Consider the following 12,330-nt stretch of genomic DNA (forward strand, 5'->3'; position numbering starts at 1 on the left):
TTTTTTCAAGAAATTCAAAAGGAAAGATCGAATACCTTGGTCATCTTTTTCTGTTCTCTCAAAGAGGGCAAATTTGCGGGGATTGTCAACAACCATGAATTTCTTGAGCAGGGCTTCAATGACTTCACTGGCCCGTGTACGAGAAATTATATGCAGATGCTTGATTGTATCCTTTGGTAAGTAGAATGAAGTTCGGCGTTTTACAGACTGGTTGCGCACAGAACTCTTCCTAGTGTCCTGGATTGAGGGTGCTTTCTTATTGGCAGGTACTGACACAGGACGGATCAGCTTTAGTTGTACCTTAATGAAGCCAGTATAGGACCCATCTTTACTCTGCAGGAGTAGAAGAACAGCTGAGTTGCGCAAAGAAGCCAGCAAAAAATTATCTCGAAGAAAGTCATAGGTGCAACATTTGGGAAGAAAAGATTTGAATGGAATTTTTATTTTGTTTGCTAAAAACAGCTAGGAATTATAACTATGAAATCATTTCAATGTTAATATTTTAAATGACTAAGTTAGTGATTAAGGGAAGACACAGGGCTCTCTTGCCCAGATGTAGAAATATAATTGGGGCTTTGAGTTACAGTTGTTCTGAAACTTACCAAACTCATAAAGAGGTTACTATTTATCTGGCTATTATATTCTTTTATCTTTTGTTCAATGTCAGCTTGGGACAGAATGGGTTTCTCCCAGTCAATCTGTTCATCCTGCAGAAGAATCAATAAATTTAGATTAGTCTAGTTAGTCTATCAGTCTCAGAAAAAATAAAATGCAGAGGAGAAAAATAGCAATAGCACTTAGACTTATATAACACTTCACAGTGCTTTACAGCCCACTCTAAGCAGTTTACAGAGTCAGCATATTGCCCCAACAAACCGGGTCATTTAATCGACCTCGGAAGGATAGAAGGCTGAGTCAACCTTGAGTTTGGTGAGATTCGAACTGCAAAATTGCAGGCAGCTGGTAGTCTGCAGAATTACTCTGCAGTACTACATTCTAACCACTGCACCACCACAGCTCTTGAAAAGAAAGATTTCTTGGTAAGACTTTCTCATCCCGCTTTATTTTAGTAATGTAATGAGAATATTTTACTTGAAATTCACCAAAGAACTCCAAAAACTTCTTTGCCTATACAGTATCAATGGGGAACATCCTTTCCCCCCACAGGTAAAGTATACATACATATACACACTTCAACTTTTCTTCCTGTTTCTTATATAACAGAGGCCTTTCCTCCAAGTGGAAGTTCCAATATCATTTTACAATTGTTTTTGCTATCACCTATGCCCAAGGAAACTTCCTTTACAGAGAAGAAAGCAGGTATACTTTCCCTTACACTGAGTTTATGTATTTGGAGGTAAGCCACTGCTTTCAACTACTACAGCAATCTGCGTAAAGTCAAAAATCTTGTTATTACCTTTGGAAGGAGGGACTATGTCTACCAAAGCAAAGCTGAAATACATAAGAGCCTCTCAATATAGGCATGTATATGTACTTTCTAGTGAGCATGCTATAATGTCCTTTATCGGTACCTTCATTTTAAAAAGTTATAAAGCTGCTTTTAATGCTTAGTTTTATACAATCTTATTTCAGGCTTCCTACAGACAGCTTCCCCTGCCTCATTTAACCAGGATAACCATTACAGATGAAATCTAAAGGGGAATTTAAATGATAAACATATGTCTGAATCTCTAAGAAGCTGTTGTTAATACTGAAATTGTTCTTTGAAACTTTCTGGATTCAAAATGTAGTTTAGATACATGCTAATAAAGCCGTTTACAATGGAAATAGCATATGAACTAAGGCTCTGCCCTGATAAAAACGCTTCTGGCAAAATCTAAGCTTCTCTTGGAAATCTAGACATGTAAACAATCGTTTTGTAGTACCAGTATACATTCCTCTCTGGACAATATAGCTGTTAACTACAATAGTATAAATAGTGAGGGATAGTATAATGAAATATGATATTGAGATCCAAACCCCAACCCCAGCTTCCCCAAACTTCAGGTGAAGTCATTATTCTATGTTTTATTCCACCAATTCTTTTATTCACTCAAGGCATGAGTGAGCTCATTGTGCTGAGCTGTAGTTCTTGAAGCAATCTCACATTTCCCAGCATCAGCTGTAAAAAGCAGAGGACAAAATCCTTTGGTATTATCATTGGGCGTAACAAGAGAAACTGAAATAATCACACACCACACCTTTGTTTGATGTTACACCAAACCCAATTATATGAAAGTTAATTAGTCTCATGATTAGTATGCAGCAAGCTGCCAGCCAGAGTTCTATTACCACAAGAAAGCCAGAAGAAATCGTTAAAATTACTCCTGAAATTTACAGCATCTTGCTACCACCTGAAATTCCCAGCAGCTACAAAACTGGCATTTAGTAAAGATAACCATGAACTAAAGAGGCTTATTTATGCAAAATTTGTTGGAACTATACTAATATAAAATAAATGTATGTTTTAATTACTACCTTACCATTATTTTTTTCTTATTTCTCTAATACCGTGCCATAAAAGGGATGGCAAAAGGCATGCTATAGGAACATTGCCTATAAACATTAAGTCTTGTTTTGTGTTATTGCTGTATATAGCAAGACATTGGGAAAACAATGTCTCTGAATACATTTGTATATTATTGTTACAAACAGATGCTGTTTTGTTTTAAAGCAAGATAATTAATCTCTTAAGATTTTTTCACAATATTGTAACAATGGGGCAGGGAGTCATCAAAGGAGAGCAAAGTTCCAATATGGAGGCATACAATATTCATAAAAGTTAATCACTCAATTTGTGAAATAATTATAGTTCTTTTAGGAGAGGAGGAGGGCAGTTTCCCTCTTTGCCCAAGTACAGATGGCCCTTGTTTAACTAGTCATTCAGCAACCGCTCAAACTTACGAATGCTGAACGAGTGTTAGTTACAATGGTCCTCGTACTCACATCAGTCGCAGAGACCCTGTTGTCACATGGTTACTCGGCACCCGACTCGCAATTATGACACTGCATAGTCCCATGACCATTGTGATTGTGAAGTTTCCGAAAGATGCCTCTTTCTGGCATCCTGCAAGCAAAGTCAATGACACCTGTGGCAGGAGGCTGCAAATGGTCACCATATGAAGTCTTTGCTTAATGACGCATGGTGATTCACTTAACGACAATAACCAGGAGTGTCAGATTTTCTGTGGCTAAGCAGCAGTCATGTGACACTGTGCATTATGACTATGTCATTTAATGAAAGAAATTTCCCAGTCCCAACTTTAAGTGAGGACTTGTAGGCAGAAATGATATATATATTCCTGGGCAAAGGAACAATCTGCAGAAGGAACCATCTGAATCAGCCCATCCTGCAAGAACACTTAGACAAAGCACTTAAGGCCTGCATTGGCAGAAAATGACAAAAGCATAGACCAGAAAGTAAGATTTATTTTATGGCAGTCCCTACTTATGGAAGAGCTGCACTCAAGATGATAAAGATCTTCCTTTTTTAGACAAGCCTTGGTCCCTAAATCAGGGGGAGGGATTGATCATGTATTTAATTGTTAGGGATTAAATTGTATTTATTGAGATAATGGGATGTCTCATACATAGCTACAGCTACTGACTACAATCTTGTAATAGCAGGATGGATAAATAAATCTGTGTGTTGCAAGGTGCAACTATCTTGAGAAGCTCTTGGTCAGTCACCACTGAATAACTCTACCTTGTTTTGCTAATAATTGAACAATACATAATTCTATTGTTATAAAAAGATATTACTCAGAAAAACAAGATTCAGTAGACAAGCTTTTAAAAGTCTTTTTAAATTAAGAATTTAATACAGGAATTTCTATTCTATAAATTTAACACTTTAGGTTAACAAGAACATTTCAGGTTCCATGTTCACCTTTCACGCTAGAGAACAGCACAAGTAAAACAACTTTTGCCTACAAGTGTAACAAAACCCTACAGTTTCTCTTTCCAGCTTTTCAGTTATTTGCTTCTGATTGCATCAGCCTTCTTTCCTGCTGGCATTCTCTAGTGGAGGATGGGAGTTTGTGGGGAATTCCAGATGAGATCATTAAAAACCAATTGGAAATCTCTAAGGATTACTGAAAATCATTTCCTATGTCACCACAATAGTAAGCACATGAGTCAATGATTTATGTGATTGGCTCCCATTTCCTCAGATAGAATCCTTCAGAGGCAAGACATGCATAGTTTTATGCTTAAAATTGTATTGTATACATATGAAAGAGACAACAGAAAAACTTTTAACGATTTCTATATAATTAAATCAGTTTGATAAAGAGATTCAAATGCAATATTTGCATGTGGTAATCCTAAATTAAAATCCTTGTAGGTGGCTTTAGGCAAACCAGTTTAGTTTACTGCACAGCTGTTGAGATACAAAATTACGTAAAGTTCCTTGGAGGAAAGGTGGGATACAAAATTTTGGAAATAATGAAAAAACAAGCTGAAGTGTAGACAGAGGAGCTGAAGAAGAAGAATTTGTTAGCAAGACATATATCTTAAGGATTTTCTAGCAAAACATTGACAATCTTAAAATTATATGCCATTTTTCCAACTGAAACAAGAGTTTTACAATGTATAAGAGCAGCATAAAATAATGTAATCGAGACTCCCGAGAGGTCCATCTTTTAGGATTTCCAGTATTTTTAAAGGATTATCATCAATCTGTTTATTGCCAATTCCCTTATATTTGTAAAGTAAACATAGAAGGTGCCCAAACTATAGACTAACAAGGTTTATTTGAGAGAGGTTCTTTTTCTTAGCCTGATCATTATTAAGAAAATCACCAAAAAAATCACCCATATTAAATGGAATGAAGAACCGTGTTAAAAAACATCTAGATTGGTTATGCCTAAAAAGTATTTTTGGTGTCAGAGATTTCAGGATAATATTCTGCCGTGCAAAGAGTGAAAACAGAAGCACCACTTTTGCAGAGAAACTATCTTTCTCTGGCACTCTCTCAGGTGGCATCTAAGAACAACCATTTTATCAACATATCTGAACAGTTTCCATCCCGAGGATATGTTTTTGTTTTATGTGTATCATTAAATTAAAATCATGAAAATATTTTAGAAGGTGAACATGAGGATAGTCTTCATATACTGCCCTGGGATATTTTTTTAGATAAGCAAATTAATTTAAAAAAAAACCCTCTTTCAAGTCAGGAGTTCCAAAATATGTGTACATGTGAGAAGGATGGAGAATAGTTATTCTACCTAGTGGAACCTAATTATCAGTCAGGTAGGAAAATAAATAGCTTAAATGTCTGTCTTCTGCTGCATTTCCCCCACTAATCAAACCATCTTTGATTTTAGAAAACAAGACTTAATGTCTTTAAGCAGGGAATGTACTAAAGTGGAGCAATCGCTTGCAGTGTTCTTGAGTATCAGATTTTGCAAGCTTCTGCCATCCTCACCTTTCCTGAAGGGGAAAAGTGCAGGAAAAGCCAACTAGAGCATCAGCTCTTGCAAGTGAGAGGGTATGGGATCTGAAATGTGTTTCAGACTGCACTCAGATGGTAGATTGGAGTGTCCCCATTCATATATTTTAGTATAGTATATTTTAATTGGTTTTTTATTATTAACGTTTGTATTACATGTATTTTTATCGTTCGCTGTTCACCGCCCTGAGTCCCTTAGGAATAGGGTGGTATATAAATTTAATAAATAAATAAATAAATAAATAAATAAATAAATAAATATATAAAAGGTTCACTATATATTTAATCAACTTTGTTTTGGCTCATGTCCTTAATGTGACATTCTTATGCTACTAAAGCCAACCACGTGTTTTCTTGCAATTTTGTTTTATTAGCTCTTTTTTTAAAGTCTATTAATTAAACCAGTCTTGAAAATAGGGAACGGTTAGCTTTTTAATACATTTAATAAATTCAGTACCCTGCAGTGATTTTCATGAAGTATGAGAAGTCCACTAAAGCCTAAGTCACAACTAACTTACAGGAAGCTGAGTATATAAGGGCAAAGAGGATTTCTCACGTACAGTAATCTGATCTAATGAGCAAAATGTTGCATCCTGTGGAAAAGAGCAAGAGGAAATCCATAAGGGTGGGACAATGAAGTAAATTATGACCTGGATAAGATAGAGAATCCCACCCATCCACAAGAACAGCATGTCAGGGACATGGATATCCTGTTTACATGATACAGAACTGCCTCTAGGACCCAAGATGGATAACTATAATTTTTTATGAAAATACTCATTGACCATGTTAATATGGCATGAATTAACTGCTCCTACTTATAGTACTTAAGTAAATTTTGTATAGCATATACAACCCTTATATCTAGCTTGTTCAAATACAGTAATCAGTGGCAAATCATGCTCCGTGATTACACTAGCATTAACATTCAAATCTTCGAATATAACTCTGAATTTTTTATTGATCAGGAACTTTTACTAATCACCATCCAAGAATCTGAATGTTTTGTGATACAGTAGAAACAAAATGCTATTATTTTAAAGACAAAACATTTACATTTTTTACAGGTATTATTTTAAAAGCATTATTATTTACTGTGTTACATCTAAACTACTTTTGTATCTCAATGTAAGTGATATTCATACCACTGATTGAGAACTACAAACTATAGTACCATTTCTAGTTCAAGAGAACTTGCCAGTTGTACTGTTCCAATTTTAGTATATGTGCTGCCAAAGCGAATACAATTATTACTCTTGAAATAAATACTGAAATATATTTATCACTATTCACTAGGGAGATGGCTCTCTGTGTGTGTGTATTCCACAAACATTATTCAGAACATTCTTCATCCTTTTCTATGTATATAATCTGATATGAGCTTGAGACTCATGATTTAATTAGGGCATCCGTCGGAACCGACACTCGGCTTCCATCACATCAATAGCCCACTTCAAACACTGTCTCTTGTTCCATAAACTTCTCTTTCTTTTTGAGGATAGAAATAATTCTCCTGACCTATTCACTCTTCCTTCATATATTTATTTTATACAGGTAGTTCTCATGTTATAATGGCAATTGGGACCAGGATTGCCATCACTAAGTGATGAAATTGTAAAGTATAATATCAAGTGGCTGCATTACTTAGCACTGACAGTCCTAGCATTTCTGGTCACTCATATCTGTATTAAATCTATATTGATTCAACACCATATATTCTTGACCCTTTTGTGTGTGTGTGTGTGTGTGTGTGTGTGTGTGTGTGTGTGTGTGCGTGTATGCTAGACACCCCATTGATACCTCAGTTCATTTACTCTAATGTTTTTCCAGACATACATAATTCTCACTTCCATGTAACAAACCACTTACCACTGTATATGCAACTATGGCTTTCAGTCAAATACACTTCCAACAGCACCTTATAATAAAAAACCCACCCATTCTCCAATGTAATTGCTTCTCTTTCCAACTGGGAACTTGTTTACACTGTGCATTAAATATCTGGGTCATTTCTGATAATTTTCAGAGTTAAGCAAAATGGTTCCTTTTTTATAATCCAGGGTGAATTTTTACCATTTCTTCTCCCCATTCATTTCTGTTACCAGAAATCAACATTGGAACTATTTGTAAAATATCCATTGGACTATATTTAGGACATATCAAATGAAATAATATAGTAGGCCAAGGCCTTCATTTATAATATTAGGAAACTCCTTTCTCATATGAGATAGAAGTGACAATCAGAATATGACATTAAGCAGACATTCACAAAGCAAGTTAGGATCAACTTCAGCCAGTTTTGCAGTGACTTCCATATCACAAATGAAAAGAGACATATTTTGAAATCTTCCTAAAATATACTAAGGCAGACTTGGCATATATCATCAATAATAGTTAGCAATGGGAGCAATTGGGACTAAGAACAATTTTGACTATTGGTTTTATTGCTTATGGGTTTTAATGTGTATATGAGATTTTCTTCTTGATTGTAAATTACCCAGAGTTTCATTTCAAATGAATTTCACTGGATTTGGGATGCTTGGAAGCATGTTATTAACATATCTACTATTTACTTACAATTATTTGTATGCTGCCTCTTCTTATTTATTTATTTATTGGTTCGATTTATATGCCGTCCTTCTCCGGAGACTCAGGGCAGCTTACAATGCGTTAAACAATAGCCTTCATACTTTTGTATATACCTGCTTAGTAGGGCTTTCGCGCCCCCCCCCCCCCAAACAGTGTTCTTTTTTATACAAAGTCAGCTTATTGCCCCCACAATCCGGGTCCTCATTTTACCTACCTTGGAAGGATGGAAGGCTAAGTCAACCTTAAGCCTGGTCTGATTTGAACTCGCAGTAATTGCAGGCAGCTGGCAGCTAAGTGCTACTTAACAGCACTTTAGTGCGCTGCTCCACCAAGGCTCCTTGAACCTCTAGGCTCTTGAACCTCTAGGCAGCCTACAATAAATACTACAAAAAATAATAAAAGAGCCATACAATATTCAGAAAAATAATAGACAATAAAACAATTATAACAAAAGTATTCATAAAAACTGCAAGCAAAACTTGCTGCCAAAGGACAAGCCCTTTCCCTCCTCCAAAAAGAACTGTCTTTACCATTTTATGGAAAAATATCCAAGGTGGGACATATCCGGCCTTGGGGGCAAGCTATTCAAGAGAAAGACTTCTACAGAGAATGCTATTCTCTGTATCCCAACACCATTCATCTCTTTCAGAATGGGTAAACAGAATTCATTATTTGATCTTAACAACCATACCCTTAAAAATAGGGATAGGGGCATGAATAAAAATCCCATTCATTCTTGTTCTTTGTCAGCCTACAGTTTTCAGACTCATTAGGGAAACTCTTTGTCAGCCTACAGTTTTTAGGCTTATTACACAGACTTCTCATTTATTACCTCTATCCAGTACAGGTCAAACAAGATAGACATGTTCTTTCTGGAAAGGAACAAGTCATGCTAGTGGAGATTTTCAAAATTAAACCTCATATGGCACATTAGATCATGTGAGAACATCACACTGATTACAGATGCTTTATTGGTGGATTCAGAGTTGGTAATTCTACTTCTCAAGCCTGACTTGCTACTAGACCTGAACACTAATAGGTATTATATACTGTGTTACCAACTTCCTCTTTGTTAATTCAGGCAGGCTGTATTGCAACTCTGCTCTATCATATTTCCTTAATTATGATTGTCTTTTATCTTTCAATTAAATGTCTTCCGAATGTGCCCATTACCCATGATTTATGGTCTTGTAACAGATAATTTTGCTGCCTATTATTGATTGCCAATGCAATGAGATCTGCTGAAAGCTAAGCCAGAATTAAATGACTTTTTGCCTCCAGAAATAAGGAGCATTATCTTCCCTTATATGGAAGGCTCCAGTTACTATAATGGAAATAGCTCAGACTTGGTTCACATATTTTAAACCACAAGCCTGATTGAGCTAATGTATCACACATTAAGACATGAAGAAGATGACCTTATCATGGGTTATTACAAATTAAAGATAAGCCATCTTTTTTTAACACTCCTTCAATTCAGATAATTGTAACATAACTGCTTTTGCTGGCTGTTTAGGTAAACTAGATACTATATTTTGTTTTGTGGCACAACAGCATAGCAAAGGAAAATTATTTGAAAGCTATTATTCTACAATATTTTCCTACCAAGTCCAAAAGAACCATTCTCTATTGTGTTGTCTCCCTTAGCCCCAGTTAATGTCCCTAAAGAAAGTGCAGCAAGAATATGTACTGCTTTATAATTATGTGAACATATGGTATCCTATAAAGACATTCCCTAAAACTTCTAAATTCAATAAACCACTACATTATATTTTCAAAGTATTCCCTACAAGCTTAAGGACAAAACGAAACAGAACAGAACTATGCAAACAGCAACTATAGATTACAAATGGCAGTGTCAATAGCTTCCAAACCATTTTAATATCTGAATACAGAGATTAATCTCTGAAAGCCTACAGAACCTGTGAACTGCTTTCCAATAAGCTAGAAATACTCTAAAGGAATAATTTTTTTAATCTTCATTTGATGGCATCACATTATCAAAAGTACCTTCATTCCAGTCCTCCATCAACCAACAACCCATTAACAGAAAACATTTTACAAATGATCATTACACCACTACATTATAGCACCATGCTATAATTATAATTACATTTAGCCGTTACATAAGTACAGTACTGATTTATTATTGAAGCATAGTTCCTTATCTTCATGACTTTTAGTTTCCTTTTTCCTACTTCTATTGATATATGAAAGATCAGAATAACTGTATTAGCACATAGAAAAGCAAAAACATGCAGACCAAACTAAGATACAGAATAAGATTCCCTAAATTTACTGCTGAGCATGTAACTTACAGGATAGGAAACAAATATATATTTCCATTCAGAGAATAGAAAAAGGTAAGTTCATCCAACTAGCAGATACTAGGCGAAAGCAAATAAACACATATAGGCACTCCATGGCTATTACATATGCATATTATAGCATGGTTAAACAAATAACTGATTGGGTGTAATGCAGATATTCAAGCCACAGAATAAAATACCTTTAAAGAAACATGGTTGGATTCAGCTACTGGTTTTAGAGAGCAACTGTTGTCTAATATTTTGTTGCATGGATATACTGTGTATACACATACAATGACAATAAAGTTATTATATTATATTATATTATATTATATTATATGCTGTACAGCACAAAAGTCATTTTGTGGGTAAACTAGATTAGGTGGATGGGGGGGGAATCAGGATCGGCAAAGTCCTTTTAACTGAATATGCCACATTACAGGCAAAGAATATAAATAAGCCAGTAAGAAATGTAATACTCTAGAAATTATCCACCCTACAAGCTAAAACAAGATCCAGGTGTTGCTCGATTCTCTTTCACCGCAAACTACAGAGTGTAACGGATAGCTAGAGCAACAAACACTGTAAACCACCAGCTTTCCCGGAGATTCCCGGCTGGGAGAAAAGCCACGTTTGGAAATGGAGAGGGAGGGGGGGCGAGGATGGCAGCGTGTGAGCCTTTCACCTTTTCCTTGTGGGGTTTGCGGATAAACGAGGTGCGGGCCGTGAAGTACTGCTCCAGCTCGGAGTCGGAGTCTTCCTGGCTGCAGTAGCCGCTGCTCGTCGTGCTGCTCCAAGTCATCTCGAAGGACGGAGTGGCCGCCTCCTCACTTTCCCTCATGCCCTATAATTAATCTACTTCGCCGGTGGAGGAAGAGCGGCAACTGGGCACGGCTGGACAGGGAGCTTCTTTTCGCACCGCCGCTGCTCCTCAAGAGGCTCCTATTCGACCCCACTGACTCACCGCCTCCCTTTGTCCCCTGCTGGAGCTACGACCAACTCACAAAATTCCGCCACGCCACGAACGATTAAAACTCCCGAGAACTCGAGCCCCGGGAAAATTGATTCTCCTCTTCCTCTTGGCACTGGGGGATTAAAAGGAGCCCCTTTGAATCGACCCCGCCAAGGCTTGAGTGAGTCTCTGCGGCTTCCCCACTTCGACCCCGGCTGGCCCAAACCGACGCTCCCGCTCGCCCTCTGCCACAAGCTTGGGACGGAGGAGGAGGAGCCGGCGGCGAAGGAAGCTCCGCCTCTTTTTTGCACGCCCGCCTGCAGCCGTTGGGATTGAAAAGGAGACAGCGGCCGCGCCCGCCTGCTGATTGGACGAGTAAGAGAGCCCGTCTGCTGCTGCTTCTCAGGCCACGAGCCCCGCCCGTTTCCTGCTTGTGAGGGCGGCTGGGGTGGGGGGTGATTTCATCGTCCAAGTAGCCAGCGCGCGAGTTGGCGTCACGGCTTTTGCTGGCTTTTGTCTTCAGCGCGTTTTTTCCAGCCCTCCCGGAATAGGAGTCATTTTTCCTCCGCCCCACCCCGCTTCCCTTTCCGATGGTCGGCGGCACGCTTGAGGAATACAAAGTTATTCTTGCTTGTTTTCTTTAACCGAATTGATTTTCCTTTCTGCTCGCTAGGAACAAGAATCAGAGCCGTAGGGCAATTAATTCTTTTTTTTTTTTTGGTCTACCAACTGTAGGATTCAGAAGGAAACTAGAAAGGAAAAGTAGAATTCAGAAGGAAACTCAAAAAGAAAAGTAGAAATTTTTGCAGTACCTCCTAGAGCGCTGTAATAATACACAAATCTTTGGCTGTTTTTCTGTAATAAGAGGAAGATGAACTAGCACTGTTGCTGCAATATATACATATTTAATACTTATTAGACTACCCGTGACCGCTTGGGTTATCCTTTCAAGAGATATTTCCTTACCAGATTTTTCAATGCCTTCAGAGCTGTGCCTGCCTTGAAACTAGCCCATGCTGAACCAG

General features: G+C 37.4%; 1 protein-coding gene across 1 annotated transcript in view; it reads right to left on the reverse strand.

Moving 5' to 3' along the window:
- Nucleotides 1–12,330, reverse strand: part of RASSF1 (Ras association domain family member 1) — a 34,824-nt gene that overhangs the window by 5,232 nt on the left and 17,262 nt on the right. The window contains exons 3-4 of the mRNA XM_034440489.3: nucleotides 603–707; nucleotides 36–333 (exon numbers count right to left, since the gene is read on the reverse strand). Coding sequence (XP_034296380.1) covers nucleotides 36–333; nucleotides 603–707 — 403 coding nt within the window. The remainder of the gene's footprint in view (nucleotides 1–35; nucleotides 334–602; nucleotides 708–12,330) is intronic.

The sequence above is a fragment of the Pantherophis guttatus genome, chromosome 2 (genome assembly GCF_059756535.1).
Source record: "Pantherophis guttatus breed Tessera chromosome 2, ASM5975653v1, whole genome shotgun sequence".
Lineage (NCBI taxonomy): Eukaryota > Metazoa > Chordata > Lepidosauria > Squamata > Colubridae > Pantherophis > Pantherophis guttatus.